The sequence below is a fragment of the Myiozetetes cayanensis genome, unplaced genomic scaffold (genome assembly GCF_022539395.1).
Source record: "Myiozetetes cayanensis isolate MyiCay16 unplaced genomic scaffold, myiCay2020 scf16, whole genome shotgun sequence".
NCBI lineage: Eukaryota > Metazoa > Chordata > Aves > Passeriformes > Tyrannidae > Myiozetetes > Myiozetetes cayanensis.
In genome coordinates, this window is record NW_026087270.1 from 16195235 (window position 1) to 16216705 (window position 21471).

At 52.1% G+C, this 21471-nt stretch overlaps 1 protein-coding gene across 1 annotated transcript in view; it reads left to right on the forward strand.

The window, feature by feature from the left end:
* CPNE2 (copine 2) overlaps positions 1-21471 on the forward strand; it is a 42180-nt gene that overhangs the window by 14130 nt on the left and 6579 nt on the right. Inside the window, exons 3-12 of the mRNA XM_050311484.1 lie at positions 1841-2020; positions 4982-5056; positions 7502-7573; positions 11255-11338; positions 14105-14194; positions 14432-14530; positions 15353-15439; positions 15637-15696; positions 17811-17944; positions 18637-18691. Coding sequence (XP_050167441.1) covers positions 1841-2020; positions 4982-5056; positions 7502-7573; positions 11255-11338; positions 14105-14194; positions 14432-14530; positions 15353-15439; positions 15637-15696; positions 17811-17944; positions 18637-18691 — 936 coding nt within the window. The remainder of the gene's footprint in view (positions 1-1840; positions 2021-4981; positions 5057-7501; positions 7574-11254; positions 11339-14104; positions 14195-14431; positions 14531-15352; positions 15440-15636; positions 15697-17810; positions 17945-18636; positions 18692-21471) is intronic.

Below are 21471 nucleotides of genomic sequence, written 5' to 3' on the forward strand. Positions count from 1 at the left end.
CTGCTCTCTGTCAGCTGGAAGCCTTGCTCCCTTGTCCTGTCACTCCGTGCCCTCTTCCAAAGTCCTTCTCCAGTTTGGAACCCTTTTAGGTACTGGGAGGTGCTCTAAGGTCTCCCTGGAGCCTTCTCTTCTCCAGGCTAAACAGTCCCAATTTTCTCAGCCTTTACTCATGGTAGAGGTGCTCCATCCCTCTAATCATCTCCATGGCCCTTTGAGGCTCATATCCAAACAGGTATCTGTAATTAGTTTGGCTGCCTCTTAAAAAACCCTTGTGCCTTTCTGCTCCTGGGTGGCAAAGCAACCTCTGCTCTTTCCAAAGTCTGCAGACCTGTAAGCTCTGGGGACAAGGGGATGGCAGGAGCTGATAGCAGGTGATGTTGTGTCAAGAGGCCTAATATGTGGTAGTCACCAGCAAGGTGATTTGTGCTCATCAAACCAAAGACCAAACCTTGTGCAGTTGTCAACTGGGGCTTGGGACACTGTGCTTCATGCTGACACTAGGCAGGAGATTAAACACTTTGATCTGGGCGTTGAAGGAAGCCTCATCACTCCAAAGGGTTATCTCGAGTTGCTTGGGGTCCTCCTCCCCTTCTCCTGGGCCACCCCTTTCAGGACAGAACTGGAGATGGAACCTCAAGTTATCTCCGTGAAACTGGTGTCTGGGAGTGAAAGGACTGGTTCCCCTTCACTCTGGCTTCCCAGTAATTGAAAGAACATGAAAGGAGCTAAAATTTATATTTGCTGCCTGTGCAGTCTCATCTTCTGGTCTTGAAAGGGCACTTGCATTTGTTGTGCTGCTGAAATAGGGCAGAGCTGGGGGTACCTCTGCTCCTGGTCCACCCCGCCTCGGAGCAGGTGCTTGGCTCCTTCGGTACGAGGTGGCAGCGGAGAGGGAGGGGTCTGTGTGAAGGTGTGTGGCCCTGGCCAGCTCACAGCCCACTGGTGTTGATGGATTCGGTTCCCCAGAGTGCAGCAGGTGGCTATTCTGGGAACACAGCATTTACTTTAGTCGTTTCTTGGCAATTAAGACAGACTAAGCGAGCAACTTCAAAAAAAACCACTGCGATCGTTGGGTGTGTATATATATATAGCAAACTCACCACATTTCCACTCAACCCCTCCAAAACCTGCCTCCTGTTCTCAATGAGTTCCTTTGGGACTAAGGTATGTGTTTTTTGTTTTTGTGTTTTTTTTTTAATTGAGGTTTTTTTCTGCTCTGCTTATTCCTGGCTCTGTGGCTCTGGCAAACACCCTGCTGTCCTGCTTCCCGGGAATGCCAGCACGGGGGCTGCTTCCTGCACAGGCCTTGCCCTGGCACCTGGGATGCACAGGCAGGCTCAGTCCTGCCCATGACTGGGCGTCCTGGCTGTGAGATGAGGTCAGGTCAGGAAGCCCCATCCAACCTGGCCTTGGACACTTCCAGGGATGGAGCAGCCACAGCTTCTCTGGGCAGCCTGTGCCAGGGCCTCCCCACCCTCACAGGGAAGGATTTCTTCTCAATATCTGACCTAACCCTGCCATCTGTCAATTTGAAGCCATTCCTCCCTCTCCAGCTCTCTTGGAGCCCCTTTAGGTGCTGGAAGGTGCTTTGAGGTCTCCCTGGAGTTTCCTCTTCTCCAGGCTGAACTGTGGGGCCTGATGTTCAGACTCTCCTTGGCCACTGACTTCCAGAAGTCAATACACCAGCTTTTCTCAGCCTCAGTTTCCCAGTTTTCCCACTTTCTGGCACTTTGGCTAAAACTGTGGTTTTGCTCTGGCTGAAGTCAGAGAAGAGACCCAGCAATGACAAAGGTGCAAGTTGCAAGTGCCTAAATGCCTTTTTTTTTAATCTTCTTTGCAGCTCGACAGGACAGAGACGGCCGTGAACAACCTCAACCCGGCTTTTGCCAAGAAATTCATCATCGACTACCACTTTGAGGAGGTGCAGAAGCTCAAGTTTGCCCTGTTCGACCAGGACAAGTCGAGCACGCAGCTGTACGAGCACGACTTCCTGGGCGAGTTCTCCTGCACCCTGGGCATGGTGAGCCCCTGAGGTCCCTGCAGCAGGGGGACCCCAAATCACATCAGCCACAGGGACGGGGTGGGATTACAGCTGCTGCTCTTATCCACTGCAAACTTTTCTGGGTCCTTCCTGACAAAGCTAATTTAATTTGCTCGTCACACTTCAGCTGTTGAGATTGAAGCCTTCCACATTAGGGCTGTTGTCTGCTTGCTGGAGTCTAAGCTAGTCATGGTGTGGGTTTCTGCTGGTGCTGGCAAAGAGGCATCAGCTGGAAGCTTCTGGAGGTACCTGTGTCTCACCATGGGTTACAGTGAGAGCCCTGATGACCAGTTGGGTTTGGGCCTGCAAAAACTTCCAGGTGTTTAAAGTCAGGATGCATTGCTGTCTACCCTCCTATCTCAGCTTTTTCTCTTTCTGAGTGCTTTGTCCATTGCTGTTGTGTAGCAAATCATCTCTCCTGGCTGAGCACGCTGGTGAACGTCTTCTACTCTTCCCATGGAAAAGCTTTCAGGACACAGTGTGATTTATAAGCCTTTGGAAGGTCTTTTCCTTCATGAGCCCAGACCCTGTTAGAAGCTGGCAGCTCCCTTCTCCAACTGTCTTTGTCTTCTGACTCAGAAGCAGAGAATGAGGGGGATTTTTTTTTTTTTCCCCATTCTTTCGCAGCAGCTCCGGGCTCCTGTGGCTGGGAGAAGCTGCTCCAGTGCTGGGAGTGGGGAGGAAGGAGGTTCTGTAATAGGTGGGTCAGTGTGGAGAGCAGGGAGGCTCAGGGAGGCTCACGAAGGTGATCACTGTATTACACAGACTGCAGGATGGCACTGCATGCACAAAGGACTTCACCACTGCCAGCTCAAGAGCTCGACGTGTTGGCAGAGCACTGACATTTGCAGGGTTTGAAGTTTAGCGTCTGGAATTTTGGAGGCGCTCTGTGATGACCTAATTCTGCTCCTGCAGAAGTTAAGAGGCAGTGCAGGCAGCAGCCCTGGCCCGTGGTCAGTGGTTTAGCCCAAACCCATCCTCCACCAGCAGTTCTGCTGTTGGGGAAGCACAGCCGGCTCCCACGAGTGGGGCAGCTCAGCAGGGCTGCTGGGGAAGGTCGTGGTCCTGGTGGAAGCTGCAAGCAGAGAATTTATGGACATAAAGAAACAGGAAAACCTTGCTGTTCCTAAATGTGTCTCTGCAGCAGTCCAGGGCTCTGCGTGCTGGAGAGGAACATTATCGGTATTCAGGTGGAGGAATCTGACCCATCTCCTGCTGCCTGTTGGGTGTCCCAGAAGAGCCCAACACTTCTGGTGCTTGGGAAAGTGATTATGTCAGAGCATGAGCCTGGACAGACCCTCGTGGGCTGTGGCAATGCTGGGGATGGGCAGCACTTGGCAGGTTTCACGTCCAAGGGCTCTCTCAGAACAGCTGATTGTTTTGCCGTGGTGCCATCACTGTCCGCTGTGTCTTTGGGCACAGCTGGTGGGCTTTGTCAGAGGGAAGAGGGCTCAGAACTTCTGAGCCAGCATTTCCACTCTGCAAAAAAAGAGAGCTTAGCTTGTGTGCCCAGTTTTTGTGGCAGTTCCCATGTCAGCTTCTTGATGACGTTTAGTCCTCAACAAGGCATCAGCTTGGAATGGAGGGATCTTCTCCTTTCCCTTTTTTCCCCTGAAATCCTTTCATCCTCCTCTCCCTGTGGCCAGGGTGGGCTTGCAGCACAGCCTGGTCGTGGGGCAGAGGTGGCCTGGAGGGGTAGCACGTGCACAGGGGTGAGGAGAGTGGTGAAACAGAGAGCAGGAGGAACTTGTGGGTCTGACCACCCCACTGTGGGTTTTCTGGTGGCTGGAATTTGTCTGGTGAGATGTTTCCATGAGCTCTCAGAAGCGAGGGGCAGCTGTGGGCAGCAGCAATGGCCCAGTGAGCATCTGACTTCTCAATTTCGAGTTTGCACTGGAGCTCTGTCAGATTAGACAGATTGCTTAGTGCAGCTAATGAGGTCTCTGGTAGGATTTAAAAGGATGGTTGGATCATTCACAGGCTTGTAATGACCTCTGTGGCCAAAGGAAATGTAACAGGGATCAGGCTGCAGGCTGGGGAGTGTCTGTGGTTTCTGCTAGCCAGGGTTGTGAGGAGTTTTCTGCTACCTGTACCCACTGTGGCACAAACATCTGGTTACACTGGCTGGTGATTCCTGTGGATCAAAAGCACCGGGACACGGCTGGCTCGCCACAATGGAAAAGGGTTTTTACTTTGAAATGGCAAAAAAATCACAGGATCAGAGAATATTTTAGGTTGGAAGAGACCTTTAAAGCTTATCTGGTCTCGAGGGGGGACCCACTGTATATGGGAGCAGAGCACAGGTTGCTGGATCCCCACGTGTGGGTCTGCGCCTCGTGAGGAAAAATTACAGGTTCCCCAGATCCGAAGGCGACCGAAACTCCCTGAGATGAGGAAAAAATCTCTTTAATTCATCTCCCTGATCGTCCTGCCTGGCCTCTCACAAACCAGAAGTGAAGGGGAGAACGTGCCTTTAGGGGTGCTGACTCCTGTGCAGGGGGTCCAGAATGGTGCTGGGGGAGAGCATCCAGCTTGTAATCAGGATCCACCCACGGGAGCGTGGCCTGCGAGCAGGTTGCTGGCAGGGGTCGTGTTAGAGGTGCTTAAATTGGAGTTTGAGAGATTGAGTGGTGATTTTGCTGGGAACAAAAGGCAGCAGCTCTCTCTGTGTGAGGTCCCACTGACCTCCTCCACCAAGGAGCAGCTCCCTGGGTTCAGTGGGAAGCCTCTTGGGCCATCACTTCCCTGCCCTGCCACCCCACGGGCTGGAATGTCACTGGTGATATTCCCACTCTCAGGATCACCCCTGAACATGATGCCTTTTTTCTACCGTTGCAAGTGCTTAATCTGAATTAACTAACCTGAGCCATGATCAGTTGCTTATGGGTCTGCTTTTGATCACTTGTAAGATCACAATTTTATTTTCTTTGGTTTCTCCAGATCGTCTCCAGCAAGAAAATAACCCGGACTCTCCTTCTGGGGAATGGGAAGCCGGCTGGGAAAGGGATGATAACGGTACAGTTACTCCTTTATGTTACCTACTGAGTGTGTAAAGGTGGATGGGGGGCACTCACCTGGGGTCCAGGAGACAGGGCTGCATCTTGTGAATGTTTTTCACTTTACCTCCTACTCTCTTGGCTGCTTTGGTCTGTTTAGAGGATGATTTCTCTGGGACAGGGACTACCTTGCTCAGTGTCTGGTGCCCAATTCTACGACTCTCCTCCCTCAGTCTCAGAAATAGGAAAACCTCAATCTGGAGAAGTGCAAAGTAAATCTCTGCTGCTGTTGTTTGTTATCTGGTACAAGGCGCCTGCTCAGACCTCTCTGGTGTAGTGAGAGGTAAGAGGGCTCATTCCTTTTCCAGGGATGGGTGATTTTATTTGTAGGATGAGGATGGAGCTGTGCCATGGCAACCACTCTCATAGCAACAGCTGCCGAATCCGATGCAGACCCCTTCGGGCAGAGGCCTTCCCGCTGCGGATCTCTTGAGCGGTGTTCTTTTAAAAAAGAAAAGACTAAATTTAGGTGTGTTTCCCTTCTGCCACAGCTCCCATCATTTTTGGGTCTCTGCTGTGTTATGGGTTTTTGTGAGATGTGCAGCTGGGCTGCAAAGGTGAGGAAGAAAAGGCCAGCAAGGAGTTAAACTTCCGTCTCCCAGTTAAACTTCCCTCAGATTTGAAAGCACTGGAAAGGTTTAAAAGCCCAGGACCTGGTGCTGCAAGGGCATCTCCATGGATGTTTGCTCTAGAGGAAGATGCTTTTCTCTCAGTTGCTGCAGTTAATCTTTAAATGCAAGAGGAAAAGCCGCAGTGAAGTTGAGAGGCAGTACCTGATGCCGTGTGCCACCCCCCAGGAACAGACCCTCAGCATTCCCATGTGGGAAGAGCTGCACCACGTGAAAAGTTTCCAGTCAAGTTCAAAGGTTGCACAGTTTAAAAAAAGGAAGGTCCTGATCTGCCACTAATGTGTCATTAATACTCAAGGATCAGAACTGTCTGCTTCTTTTTGTACAGCTGATACCATTTTCTGATCTGCTGTTTTCTGCCCTGGCTTGGAGCAGGTGATGGCAACAGGGTCTTGTGTGGGGTGGATTCCTTTCCCTGCTGCTTGGCACAGGCTGTGGACACCACTGCAGGAGAGGCTTCAGCTTTGGACTCACCCATACAGAACATGGAGTCTGGAGCCAAAGGTTGACTTCTTCACCCCCATTCCCTTCAGTTTTGCCAGACTATCTGTTTCCTTAACTGAGATGACACAGGGGTGAATGCAGCAGAAGAACCTTGGCTGGATGGAAGGGACTGTGTGCAGGTCCCTGGGTGTGAAGAGAGGGGAAGATCCCAAAGCAAAGTGCTGTGTTTGTAGAAGTCAATCCCAAGATCTTCTCCCTACTGTCCAAGAGAAAACGCCACTTGCAACCTGTGGCAGGGTGGCACAAGGAGATTCCTGACTTGTCTGCACAATCTGGCTTTTACACAGCCTGCAGTGAGCCCTAAAACGCTGGATACCAACTGGACATGCTTTTGTGGGGATCAGCACAGGGCAGATTTCATCTGCTTCCCTGCAGCTCTTCTTCCTCCTGCTGGTTTTGGTGGCTGTGCACACCCACCAAGGACTAGGTGGGAGAGAAAACTGGTGCCGTGGCTTTGCAATGGGGGACTTCTGTAGGGAGCAGAGGGGAAAAGTAGGCTTTATATGTGGTGAATGGATCCTCTGCAGACCTCTTGCCCTGCTCCTGGCTCTTCTGGTGCCAGCTCCTGCCCGAGGAGGAGGAGGAGGAGGAGGATGTAGCCAGGGATCCTGGGGAACAGGCTCAGCCCACTCCAGGGAGCTGAGGAAGGGAGAGGTGGGGAGCAGATGCTTGGGCAGGACACAGGAAAAAAAAAAGACAAGTGATTCAGAAAAAGGCTGGGAATAAAACTGAATAAATGTGGGGTTTTGTTATAAATGTTCCCTTGAAATACCAAGAGATTCATTAGACCACATTCCAGACAGAAGTGGCCCATTGGTGGTTGGCAGCTGAAGCCCTTCTGGAGTGTGTATGTGAATAAAGTCTCTGAGCTGAAGCAGTCCAGGCTGCACTCCTGCCTGCTGTGGCTCCTTGGGAGCAATGGTGGAGTCTTCATCCTTGGGGCTCTCTTATCAGGTGGCAGTGCAGAGACATGGCTCAAGTCCTGGGTGTCACCAGCATCTCCCCTAAGGGATGGGACAGCTGTGTTTTGCCTGGGACACGGAGGATGAGGTGCCACATCTTGCTGGCAAGGGGTTTTATGTGGCTTCTGCTTCCTCTTGGCTTAGTCCTTGGAGGCTTCTCCACATCCTGAATGAGCCCTGGTGCAGAAAAGCCATGTGAGACCAGCTCCAGAGTGACACTCAAGGAAAGGAATGAGGTTTTTACCAGAAGCTTCTTTTTTTTTTTTTTTTTAATGCTAAAAATGAACACAACCTTCCCTTGTCTTTCAGATAGCTGCCCAGGAGCTCTCGGATAACAGGGTGATTACTCTGAGCATGGCTGGCAGAAAACTGGATAAAAAGGTGAGTGGAGCTGTGTCCTGGGCATCTAAAGAAATCTCTGCTTGGGGTGCAACAGTGACAGAAAAGAGTCCTGCTGGAGAACCTGAGGGTTCAGGTCCTGGTAGTGCCCCTGGTTGCTGGGTATGCCTGTGCCTCAGTTTCCCCATTGCTTTCTGCACCACAGACATGGAGCAGGAAAGATTCCATGTGGCACAGGATTTGTGTACTAGCATGGCCCAGAGACAGCAGATTTACTGCTTCACTGGTAGTCGTTTGAAAGTGCCTCCTGACAGCTGCAAGTTTTGATGCTGCTTGAACCTGTATCTCAGATGTGCTGAGAGAGCTCCTGGCTTGTGGTCTCCAGACCCACTGGAAAGGGAGTAAACATCTGCTTATGTATCAGACTGACTTCTCTGAGGAATAGGTGTTGGTCTGATGGAGGCAGGTAATGCATGAGTTTTACTTTGGGTATGGTGCACAGGAATTGGTGAGCCCTTGTGAACGGCGTTTTCTGACCTTATTTACCAGGCAACCAGAGCTATTCCTCTTGAACCAGTGCTGTTGCTAAGCAATCAATGGGAATATTATTTTTTTCCCTTCTTCCTAGTCTCTCCAGAGCTTGTGTTATTGGCAGGATGGCCCTCTGTTTGTTTGAAAACAGGGTAAAGCAAGCAGCCAGGCAGAAGGGTGTTTGCTGGGGGAGGAGGTGTGGTTTGTCCAGTCCCATTGTCCAAACTGGATGGATGTCTGGTTTATCCAAGTGTTTTTCCCACCTGTTGGGAGTGGCTGTTTTCTTGCCCTCCTGATTATCTAGCCTAGTGCAAGGAGCTAAATGCCCCTTGTAAGAAATCCCCTCCACGTCATGAATGTTCTGGGGGCTTCCTCTGAGATGTGGCCAAGGGTCAGCCCCTTGTCTGTCAGTGAAGACATCCCTGATGCGACAGTTTTATTCCAGCACCCCAAGAAAAAGCCTCTGCTCCCCTGTGAAGCAAGGGATGGGATTTCACAGCAGACTTGGTGCCCTTCCTTCGTGCTTCAGCATCTCTTTGCAGCTGAGGTAGTGGTGAAGAGCAGGGCCAAGGACCCAGGTCCTCGCTGGTGCCTCAGGCAAACATCCACTTCTTACACCAGCAGCTTCATTGGTGGCATCACTTGCTCCATGGGCAGTTTGGTTTGCAACCAAGTTTCTCTACCAGGTTATACAAAGGTGGCATCTTTTGATTTCCTTCCACTAGGACGTGTTAGCTGTGGGTCTGCTGCCCTTCCAACCCATAGTCAAGGTACAGAAATACAACATCTACCCTGGTTACACTGGGATGAGGACTGTGAATAACCCTGTTCTTTCTGGGTCCCCCTCCAGGTTATCAATAGGGTCAGCAGAAAGCTCATCCTCAGTGAGTGCCTCCTGTCACCAAGGACTGGTGAGGTTACTTTGCCATTTCCCGTAGCACAGTGTGGTGTTGCAGCGCTCAAAGCCCTGCTCAGGGGCATGAAGGATGCTCATGTCACTTCATGCAAATTAAAATAGTCCTTGAACAAGGAAATTGGATGACAAACAGTGTTTTGGGGTCGTTATTGGTCACGGATGGAATGCAAGTGTGGGAGCTGAGTAAAACTCATTTGAGCTTAGGAAAGACAGCAGAGAGGTGGATAAGCAACAAAACTCCAGGGGTGGGGTTGCAGCCTGGGGGGTTACAACCTCCTGTACCATGCAGCATGGAGCTGAGGAGCATGGCTGGAGGCTCAGACATCAGAGGAAAGGATTGGATTTCGTGGTGGGGCCGTGGGGTCATCCTGCTGCACGTGCCGAGCTGAAGCTTGTGGGCACCCCTCTCCACCAGCTGTGCCTGGAGCTGTGCTTGCCCCCAGGCATCTCCTTCTGCCATGGGGAGCTGTATCTGCTGGAAGTGCCACCTCAGCCCTCCTTGTCCATGTTGTGCAAGGACCAGTTTGGATGGTTTAGTTTCTTGGACGAGTTTGCAGATCGATCTGATCTGCCGAGCTCCTTTGGTTGCTCGGTTTCCATCTCCTGCCAGGTCTGCAGGGGTGAGATGTTTGTGGGTTGGATGTTTTAAAACAGCAGCCCACAATCCTGTCGCTTGGAGGCATCTCCCACCTCTCTTGGAGCAGAACAAGGCTGACCAGACCTGCAAAGCAGGCTGCTCCATGTGGGATGGGAGCAGATATCCTTCAAAGCTCCCCACTGCCATCAGAGCCGGTGCCTGCACCAGCCCACGCTGGGCTGGCGCTGATGAAGCCGCCTTGTGTTGGAGGTTAAGGCAGCATGGGCAGGTCAGGTACTCACCAAAGGGATCTTTAATCCATCTGTGAAGCTTGAAAGTGCCAAGTCCAGGTGGTGGGTGAGCAGGATCAGAGCTGTGCCATAACTGTAACACCGCAGAAAGAATGGCTTGGTTTTCTCTCCTACGAACGTGTGAACAAGGGTAGGAGAAAAATAGTCTCATCTCAGCAGGCAGTGTCCCTGTGAACCCTTATGGCCTGCTCCTCTGGCAGAAGAATTTTGACTGAAGCAGTTTGTAGTTTCTCTGAGCCAAAACGCTTCGGAGTGATTGACTTTTCTGGCTGGCTTTGGAAACAGGATTAAATAGAAGTGTTGATGGATTTTCTGCTGGGGCATCACTAGAGCCCATGTCCATCCAAGCTGCCACCTCCTGGGCTGGCTGTGGGAATGGGGTCCTGGGGTGTCTGTGCTTGCTCCTGCTCCATGCACACCCCCTCTCATCCCCACTGCATCACTTGTAAGCCCAGAAAGCTCCCGTTCAAACCCATAGGAAGTTCCTCCAGCTCTTTGCAGCACTCGGGCACCCATTTTCCTCTGGGAGGAAAATACCAACTGAAATGACTTGAGCTCTCAGTAAATCATCTGGAGCATTTGGGGCTTGATTTCTTGTTAGCTGCTTCTTAGTTTTTTTCTGAATGGGGACGAAGCTCTGCTTAGAAAAGCTGGAGTTTCCGCATCGGTGCCACCAGCGCTGCCCGCGCTGTGGGTGCCAAAGCAGCCCCCGTGCCGACACCCAGCAGGGATGTGTGTGTGTGTGTGTGTACATATTTCTCATAAAGCAGCAGCCCTTTATCAGGAGATTATCTGAGGAGACGCTGGCAGGAGAGGCAGCACACACTGACCCAGGGCTGCGTATCTCTCAGGGTGCTACATGATCTCTGTCAGCACCAGGGCAGCTCGCTCCTTAAAGATTTCCTTTGCTTGTGCTTTACTGCTCTGTGTAGGAGGGTGGATTTTTTTAATTTTTTTTTTCCCTTTTCCCCCAAGACACTCATGCACTTCATAACTCTGTTTTTCCTTTGAAGCTTCGGATGTTTTTCCGAGCCCAAACGCAGCTGCCTCCCAGCTGGGGTTGTTTTCTGTGCCATCCGTGTCCAGAGAGCTTGCTGGGTACTGGGCACCCTCTGGCACATCCCACAGGCACGGGCTGGGGTGCCAACACGCCCTCCACATCAGTGCTGAAATGTGGTGTGGAAATCAGGGGGGTTCTCAGGATCAGGACAGGGTGGTGGGCAGGATGCTGCCCTCGGGTGCTGCCTGTTTGCCAGCGTGCCTGAGCTGCTCCCATGAGGACAGGAGGGTGTCTGCAGGGTTGGCACGGCCAGGGAAGGATCTCTCTTGGACCAGCTGTTGCTGCTTGCAGAGCACCGTGTAACCCATCCTGTTTCTTCTCCCCCCAGGACCTTTTTGGGAAGTCAGACCCCTTCTTGGAGTTCCATAAACCAGGTGACGATGGGAAGTGGATGCTGGTCCACAGAACAGAGGTGAGCAAAACTTTAACCCGAGCTGCTGAGACACCCTCATCCTTCCAGCATCTCCTCTTGCCCTTCATGAATTTCTCTCATCAATCCCCCATAAAGCAGTCTGGCATCCAGGGATTTCAGGCTCTCTTCCTGGTGGCCCAGGGAATGGCAGGGAGGAAAGGTTAAAAAGAATTTTTGCCAGACCTTCAGCTAAGCTGGGAGGATGCTTGGGCACCTCCAGCTTCGGGATGTGAGCGCTGGGCCTCGTGTCTCATGGAGCCAGAGCTGCAGCCAAGGAAGTAGAGACCTGTACGGGGGTCCTGGTGGGGATGATCAGGGCCAGCTGACCCCTCCCTCTCCCCCCATTGATACCTGCTGTGATATTTTGTTCTCAGCTCCCTCTGGTTGTGTTCTCATGCTGTTAAAGCCAGTGATGTTATGAATACCAGGCACAGCATGGGCAGGGAGAAACAGGAAGCTTCTGCTTTAACATCAAACTAATAAGTACTTTTTAACTGGTTTTTTTTTCCCTCCTCAAAGCTTGTTTCAAGGCTTTCTTTGCTTGCACTTAGCCCCTGGCAGCTGGCAGAAAGAGGAGGGGGGATGCTCACAGCAGCCTCTGTGGTGGAGGAGGAGTGCTCCATTACACCCCTCTCACTCCCCCTTTTTCCCCATCTCTGTTGTTGTCCCTTCAAGGCTTGGTTGAGGTGCCCCTTGTCCCACTGCAGCAAACTGCTGTAACAAAACACAGGATGAGCTCAGGCGGAAGGAGAGAGTGGTGTTTATTTACAAAGTCTCCTTGTATGTTTTACCACTTCTGTGCAAAGTCCAAGAGGATTTCCCTCACTTGCACACCCACGTGAGCACCAGGACGTGAGTAACACCCTGTGGCACCGGTATGGGCCGTCCTTACAATCCCAGCTCTGCTGTTTACTTCTTGGTGCTTTCCCACACACCTTTCCATGCATATTTAATTCATGTCAGCCTTAGTATTTCTCCTGTGTTTCTGTGGGAGCAGGCTGCGACGTTGCTTGGTTGTTTCCTCCTGGTTTAGTGTGGGTAGCTGGGCTTTGACTCACCGAGACACGTTTCTCAGACGGGGGGGGGGTTGGAGTGACCTCCAGCCCTTCCTCCTGGAGCAGGCGTGGGAATTGGGAAGGTAACTGTGCACCAGCCATCACTGGATCTCTATAACATGTCAGGTTTGTGGGGAGCAGATGTATATACTGGTGTTTCCTCTGGCTTGCTGCCCAGTTCCTCCATTGTCCTGTTCACTGGATCAGGGTCTACCCAAGTTTTCTTTCAGCCTCCTCCTTACCAACCCTGAATGCATCCCACTGCCCCCAGAGGAATCCCATACCAGGCAACCCATCCCTGGAAGTGTTCAAGGCCAGGCTGGTCAGGACTTGGAGCAACCTGATCTTGTAGAAGGTGTCCCTGCCCATGGCAGGGGGTTGAAACTGGGTTATCTCCGAGGTCCCTTCCAACCCAAATCGTTCTGTGATTCTATGACCATATTTGTGTCTGGGGCTGGATACAAAGAAATAAACGTTCCCCCATCCTTGTAGGTTTTCCATGCAGGAATATAACCAGCTCTCAGCCTGCTGCTGGCACTTCTCCTGCCACAGCAGAGCCGTCTGGCAGGGCAGGATTAGTGTGCTCGTTGTTATTTAAGCCCAAGTGTGGATGCCCAGCTGGGTGCCGTGGGATAGGGATGCCGGATCCTTCCCCACCCTCCCTGGGGACCCAGCAGCCTGTGGGCAGCACCCTGGGGGGCATGGGCTCCCCCTGCTCTTCCTTCTGGAGGAGGTGTTTACAAATCCAGCTAAACTGTGCTGGCAGTGTCAGGGTATCCCCCGGTCTCGTGTAAGAGCTTGTCTGTCAAACAAGACGCCCTCGCTGCTCTGTGCTGTTACTGCTCCAGCTGCGAAGATCCACGATCCTCCACGCCAGATTATCCCCCGTGTTTGCCCTGCACAGAGAAGGGTTAACCTGCTGCCTGTGCCTGACTCTCCTGAAATTCACGTGAATCTCTCTTTTGGAGCACAGCACCTCTGTGGAGGGGGGGTCTTTGCCTGCCCTGCCCTCATCTCCCGTGTACGCAGCCTGTGCCCAAAGCCCGCTCGCACTTGCTGAGGTTTCCAACGAGCGGCTGCATTCTCTCAGGAAATGTCAAAAAGCATCAATTAATATTTCTCCAGCTCAGGCAGCAGATGTTACACAGATGAGACAAGAGAGCTCGATGTGCCCGGGGCTGTTTTGGCTTTCCAGGGCTGGTTGCAGCTTCCTGCTGTTCCGTCTTCCTCCGCGGTCAGATCCCAGATGGATGTGGGCTGTGCTGGGGTGCTGGGGGGTGGTGGGGGGTAAGCAATGAGTAGGGGGAAAGAAATGGGATGCAGAGGGCATAAATAGTAGCTGCTGGCCTTGAAGTTGTGGGGTGAGTGGCTGTGCCCATGCTCTGGGCATGGCTGTGCCCACGCTGCCCAGTGTGCCGCAGCTGCTCCCTCAGGCAGGTTTGTTTAATTGCCCCTGGGGGTGGATAAATCACCCAGTGCAATGAAAACAAGCCTGTTGTAACTCATACATGCTGCAACCTGAGAGGGGGAGCTGCTGTGTCTCAGTTATGGAGCCAGGAGAGGGCTGAGACTGGGCTTTCTCCAGCTTTCCTGGCCTGCCCCACTGGGAATCTGGTCCTGGGTTGCTCTCAAAGACCTGTCCCTGCTTTGTGCTGATCTCCACTTGCAGATGTGCCTGTTGTAACAGCATCCTTCTGCTCCCACCCCCCAGGTGATCAAGTACACACTGGACCCTGTCTGGAAGCCGTTCACTGTGCCTTTGGTGTCACTGTGTGATGGGGATGTGGAGAAGCTGATAAAGGTAACGGGGCCCCTTTGGTTTGTTTTGTGGGGCTCAGCTCTGGGATTGACCATTGAACACCTAAACCCCCATGGCTGGCTCATTAAAAAAACCAACAAACCAGAGAGAGCCGCCCCCAAAAACAACAAAAACCACCTTGTTTGGGGTCTCCAGCAGGGGAGGCTGGGGTCTTCAGCAGGTCTCCTCACAGGAGGCAGTTGCTGCATCTGAGGCTGCTTTGTGCTCCTTCCACCCCAGGTGGTGTGTTATGACTACGACAGTGACGGGGGGCACGACTTCATCGGGGAGTTTCAGACCTCGGTGGCCAGGCTGTGTGAAGCCCAAGATGCCTCTCCAGTAAGTGCTGATGTGCTTTTGGGGAAGAATGAGGAAGGGGCTCCTTGGGGCTAGTGGTGGACTTGGGTGCTTGCACTGAGACGCTCAAGCCATGCTGAGAAGAAGCCAAGTCCAAACTCCTTTCTCCTTCCACCCACACCATGAGTGACCCAGCCATGGCTGTGGCTAAAATATCTGTGCTAAGGCAGACTTGGCTCAAAATCAGGCTCTGCTGAGATGTCTGAAGCAGCACCCACGATTTGGGGGGTGCCCTGTGGTTTGAGGGGCCAGAGGGGGTGTGAAATGCTGCTGGGGCTGTATCTGCAGCAAGGGCAGTCTGATCCCCAGGAGTGCCAGCTCCCATGCAACTCCACACCAGTTTTGTGCCAAAGGTGTCCCCATCTGCCTCCCCCTGCCCCCTGAGGTGCTGGCTACAAGCCTTGGCAGATGCCACCTGATTGAAGGTATGTTGTGAAGTCTCCTGGACAGCAGGGCTTTGCACTTCTGTCTTCACTGGGACTTCAGTAGAAGAGCAGATTTTGGCCAAGGTGTGTGGGGGGGTGTGAAACACCATGTGTGTTGTTGCATTGAGTTTTATGTCTGGGAAAACTGAGATACAAAGGCATGAAAGTGCCCTGCCTAGAACTGTGCAAGCTGATGGTGCCAGAGGCAGGCAGTGAGCCTGTTTTTCCTCTGGATTTGCTACCTACAGCCTGGCAATAAAATCTTCCTCTTCAGCACTGGAGGGAGGGTGCCTGCAGGACGTGGCCACTGGTGGCAAATGCAGCCACGTGGCACAGCCCAGCACTGCCCTCACACCAGGGTCTGTTTTGTGTCTTACAGCTCGAGCTAGAGTGCATTAACCCCAAAAAGCAAAAGAAGAAAAAGAACTACAAGAACTCTGGGATCATCATTGTCAAGTCCTGCAAAGTGAGTTTTGTCGCTGAGATGTTTCCTTCAGCCCCTGACTGAGCTTGGCTCTTCCCAGGCTCCCCCCGATCCCTTCTGCCTCTGCCTCCTTTGTGTTCCCAAGCACAGGCCCTGCATGGCCTGAATAAAACACATGAAAAAAAAAATGACAGTTGCTGAAACACTTTTTTTTTTTTTTTTTTTGGTTTTTCTTTCAGATAACCAGAGATTTCTCCTTCCTGGACTACATTCTGGGAGGCTGCCAACTGATGTTTACTGTAAGGACTTTTGCTTCTCTTTTCCCAGTAAAAGTAGCCTGCAAGTAATGGTCAGAGCTGGGGAGGGAGGTTCTGCATGAGATTTGGCACCAGTTTGGGGTGGCTTCTCATGGCAGTGATGAGCTGCTGTGTTTTGCTGTCAAACCATGGTGGTTTTGGGGGTCATTTCTGTGATGCTCAGGAGAGGAGGGAGCTTGTCTGCATTTTGGTTGAAGGTTAGGCTCGTACAAAGACCTTCTGACGCTTCACAAAACGTCACTAACTTCTCTCCCCATCTCAGGCTTTAACCACCCTCATTTTTTGGGAGGAAGTCTCGTTTTGAAGCCAGCTGAGAGGCTTTAGGCTGTTAAACAGATGGTTTTCAGCCTTTCTACTGGCATTTCTACCTTCTTTCAAGCTGGACTGCAGCTTGTCAGGAGTAGCTAATCAAGGACACGACAACCCCAAGTGAAATCACCACAGTGCAGAAGTGGGGTTCTCAATTTCTGCAAACTTTCCTGGTGCAGCATCCAGAGAGCTGCAGGCACTCGCAGTTAGTTCAGTTTGTATTTTGTTGTTTTATCTGAAAACATGATGGGGGAAGAGTAGGAGGAGGAGGAAGAGTTGCCATAGGAACAGGAATGATTGGGAGAGCTTTTTGTGTGCCGTTCTGCCTCTGTGTGCTTTGGTCTTGGTGCTGGAGAGTGAATGCAAGAGAAAATCAGTTTATTGGTAGCACGGAGCCATTGCATGAATTAGGTTTGAATGCAGAAATCTTCCCCCCATCTAAAGATCTACCAGTTATTGGAGGGCTCATCCTCCTCCATCCCAAGGCATCTTTGGTCCAAAACTTTGGGCATGTTTCCAGTGGGTGCAACACTGCAGAAACACCTGAGCTGGGAGGAGGACGCTGCCAGTGGTGAAAGGCAGGTTGGTGAGGCCATGGGGTTGATTGATGAAGAAATTGTGTTTTCACAGAACCATAGGATGGTTTACATTAGAAGGAATCTTTAAAAACTATCCATCCAACCCCACTGAGCTGGGCAGGGACACCTTCCATTAGTCCAGGTTGCTCCAAGCCCTGTCCAGCCTGGCCTTGGACACTTGCAGGGATGGGGCATCAACAGCTTCTCTGGGCAACCTGTCCCAGTGTCCTCCTACCCTCACCATACATTTCTCCAAATCCAAACCCACCCTCTTCCAGTTTAAAAACACATCCCCTCGTCCTACCACACCTGTTTTCCCAGCCACACCAGCACAGGGTGGTGACACATCCTGGGCTGTGATGTCTTCTCGCCCCAGACATTCCAAGGTCCCTTCTCAGCCAAACTGCCTTTTGTCCTCTCCCATTACGGATATGGAGCAAAATCCCTGGTGAAATCCCTGAGCTCGATTTAGGCAGTGGAGTTATTTTGGGGTTTGCCTCTGTGCTGAGCAAACGAGGCAGGCGCAGCCACGCCGCCCGCTCGCCTCTTCCCGGCTCTGCCTTCCCAGTCACATCAAATCGGGTGGCTCAGCATCTCGCCTCTCCTGACCAGATTTAACTGGGTCTGAGATAGGCATTTCTACAAATGCCTTTAAATAGAAAGCCTAATTGAAGGGGAAGATAAAAATGAGTGCCTTGCTGACAGAGTCCCCTGAGAGCTCAGCGTGTATTGGTCCCCGGGGAAGCCTGGCGAGGAGCAGATCTTTCTGCTGCAGGGAAAGGTTCTGCTCAGGGTTGTGGTTCTTTGGTCAAAGACCTTGAGATCCAAATACCCAGATGGCCCTGGCTGCCTTGGTGTCCATGGGGCTACTCAGCCCCAGTGTACCCGGGAGATGGGCAGTGAGAGCCCTGAGCTGGAGGGGGTGGGTGGTGGCTTGTTCCAGGAGCAGGGACTGCCTCAGGACACTTTATGTGATGCTTCCTGATGAAAAATGGAGATGTAAGAGTGAATGGCTGCCTAATGTAGCATTTAATCAGCTTTTTGTAGGGAAGGCGAAGAGGTGGGTTTTGTTAAACTTTCTCAAAAGTTTGAGGGTTGGGTTTTGACAGAACTGTGTGTGAGCCTCAGAGGCAAGGGAGGCTCAGTGGTCAGGTCTGTGGTGGTGCCTACTAACAGAGGACGGTTCTGTGCTTCTCTCCTGTCCCCCAGGTTGGGATTGACTTCACAGCTTCCAATGGGAACCCACAAGAACCCTCCTCTTTGCACTACATCAACCCCTTGGGGACAAACGAGTACCTGTCGGCTATCTGGGCTGTCGGCCAGATCATCCAGGACTATGACTCGTAAGCACCCTGCCCTCCTGCCTCCACCCCTGTTTTGGGGATGTTTCCCTGGCTCCCCAAGGTGCTGCTGGGATGCATCTGCCTTGATCTCCCATCTGCAAAGCCAGGGCTAAATAATACTTTAAAGGTATTATCTGCCTTACACGTTGGGATGCAGGAGAGGGTCGGGACAGGCTTTCTCCTCGCCCCAGTGCCTCTGTGGAGAGGAAGGAGCATTAGCAGAGGTGGAGCATCCTCTACTGGGAGCAGCTGGCAGATGCCCTCAGTTCACTGGTGTTTGCCATCAGAGCTGTGGCCCCAGGCTGCCTCGTTCCTCAGGCACCCTGAGGGGTGGAGAAAATATCAGGAAAACATACTCTCAGACATCAGTAGAGAAAACAAAACAGCAATCTTTCGCTCTTGCTGCGATGGCTTTTTGTGTCCAAAATGGATAGCTGATTTTTAAAAATCCTCCAGGGTTACAAAACTGCAAAAGACTTAGGTGTTTGGGCAAGAGAATGCTCCTGATCCCTGTGGGAAACAGAGCAAAGCTGGACTCTTTATTTTCTCTAAAGATCAAATGCCAAGGGGGAATATCTTTTCTCTCTATTCAGCTCCCATGATTTTTAAAGGCACTGTATGTTTTGGGAGAAGCTGTGCAAGCCTGCTCCATGTGTGTCAATAGAGCCATATGTTTTCCTCCTTCTCTCTAGAGACAAGATGTTTCCTGCTCTGGGATTCGGTGCCCAACTCCCGCCGGACTGGAAGGTAAAATGTTGTGGCCACCTGTGTGTTTGGGGTGGGATTGTCTTTACGTTGCCTGGGCAGGAGCTGCTGGGATTTGGCTGGGGGGGCAATGGGTGGATGTGGGATCTCAGCCAGAGAGGGGTGAGATGTGGCGGTGTGGGTGGGCAACAAGGCAAGGATGGGGCACGGGCAGCCGGGTCCTCCCTCCTGTGCTGGCATGAAAGCAGCAGCTCCCTGGCATTAGCGGGCAGAGCCAGGCGTTGATTCATTTTCCTGGCAGGAGGCAGGAACAGTTCTGGGGAAGGGAAAAGGCCCCTGGATGAATGTGTCAGACAGCAGCAGAGTCTGGGAGGGGGTTGGGAGCCAGGGAGCCTCAATGAGATGTTGCACAGGCAGAGCCTGCAAGGACTGGAGCAGAGAAGCTTTCCCAAAAGTCCACCCTGATCTCTGGTTGGGATTAGACGCTGGAGAGGTTGGTTAAAGGCACCCTGTCCTGCAGGGGCTGAGCTGAGCATTCTGCTCATCCAGAGGGCAGGGTATAAGAGCTGCTCCCGCAGCCTGGCTGCCGGATGGGGAACATCTTCTCACGGCTGAGACAATGTGCCAGGACACCACCAGCGTTAATTACTGCCTGGGTCTTTTGGCTACTCGTTGCTCACGCCCTTCATGTGCTTTTTCTTTCTGCTCACTGGTTTTGAGGCGTTCCCAGCTTCGGGCTGGGGTTGAATCTCAGTGAGCCCTTTGTGTTCCCTGGGAGGGGAGCTGTGCCCTGGGCTGAGCCCAGCGGGGCACGTAAGTCACGAGCAGCTGGGAATGGGGCTGGGAAGCTCATCCCTGCCAGCCCCTGTGGCTGGGGATGTCCTGCCCGCTCCGGCTTTGTGCTTTCCTCTGCTCTCCCGGCAGCCAAAATTCATGTGACTCAAGCGGGAGCTCTCACTGTTTGCCAACCACAGGAGGAGATCCCTCCGTGTGCACTTTGGAGCTGATTCATCCTCCTTGGCCAGCAAATGTCTCTGGTCTGTCACTTCACCGCTTTTGGTGGGAAAATTTAGGTAGGCAGCTTCCAAGGTCCAAGAGCCAGCTGCTGCCAGGGATTTGTTACTTGAGGCAAAGAATAGGAATGGAAAATGCAGCAGGGATGGAAAGGGTACAACAGCTTGGGCTGCTGGGGAGTGGAGGAATTGTCATGGCAAGCATCCTGTTCTGCTGTCCATGTGTGCAGGTCAGTGCCCATGGGAAGGGCATTGCTGGGCTGGAAAGGGCCCTTCCAGCAAGGCTGGAGGCCAGTACTGGGTTCAGGATGCTGGCTGGGGTCTGGGACCCTGTGGCTGCCTCCTGCAGCTTCCCATGGGCCTGCAGATACTCTGTAAATCCTACTGGAAAAAACACCTTTGTTTTCCCCTGGAATGATGTTTAAACCCCAGTGGGGAGCAGCTTCTCCCTCCCAAAGTGTTTGGTCCGTGCCTAAAGGTCACCCACCCCAACACCAAGAGCGACCCCTCAGTTGTGTCACGTCAGCAGTGGGGCCGTCCCCGGTGCATCACCCCACACCACCCCACCCTGGGCCTTCATCCCTCCCCAGCCCTGCTCACTCATTAAAGACTTTTTAGGCAAAATTTCGAAGTGAAACCAGCAGTTGTCCATGAACACCCGTGCCCTGTGTGAGGGCGGGTGGATAGCAGGGACACCCAGGCCCGAGTGAGGATTGCCAGGAGACACAGAGCGGTGTAAAGGGTTGCTTTGTGCTCCTTGTTGCCATGGCTCCCCCAACGCTTCCCAGGCGCCCGTCGGAGCGAGGTGTTTTGCACACAAAAGTCTCGTTGGAAATGTCAGAGAACATCTTGCCGTGTACCAGCTCTGCGGAGAGCCTCGAGTGGTTTCCCAGGAGGGAACAGGAGAGGGGAGCAGATGGGTCGTGGTTTCTGGGGGATGAGCAAAGGCGAGGCGGCAGTGGGGAGGGGGATGCTTCGTGTGGGAGCTCCACCGGTCAGCTGGGTTTGGGAGATGGGGTCAGCCACAGGAAGCTGGGGAGCTCCACTGATGTGCAACCCCCAAGGCTTTCTATCCTTTTGCCTTTATATATATAGGGAAACTGAGTCACAGCAAGAGTGTGATTCCTTGGGGAGATGGCAGAGAACCCTCTGTGGGGTTGGTCTTATTACCCTGTGAGTGTGATACCTGTAGATGCTCCATGTACACTTAACTGGGCTCTGCAGAAACTGTTTTCAAAGTAAGAGATGAATAGGCAATAAGATCCCTTTTTAAATTTTTTTTTCCATTTTGTTATTTTGAAGCCCTCTTGTTGATTTTTTCTTTTTAGCAGATATAAATATATATATATATCCATGAAATCCATAAAAACTCCAGAGGAGGTTGTTCAACACTTGTGCACGTAGGGGGTCTGCTCCGTAGACAGTGAGGAATACAGCTTCAAACCATTTGCTTAAAAGAAAGAGAAACCCCTCTTTTGCAGTGCACACACCTGGAAATATTTCTGCCTGCCTTGTCTATAAATATGCAGCAGAATTTTGAACATTTTGTTGAAAAAAAAAAAAAAAAGGAAGCGAGCCCGTTACAACTGCAAATCAATTGAATTTGAGTGTATTGCCCAAAATTGAGGCTGCTATGAGGAAAAGGCGTATGCAAAGCACAGTCAGGCACCTCAGACCATCTCCACCCTGGTGCCTGTGGGCGTTATTGGTTTGTGCTCAGCAGGAACGAAGAGACCTGAGCAGTTCACCGGTCCGGCGGCACATCGGCTTTGCAGCATGGGGAAGGGCTTCTGGTCGGCTTTACTTTTG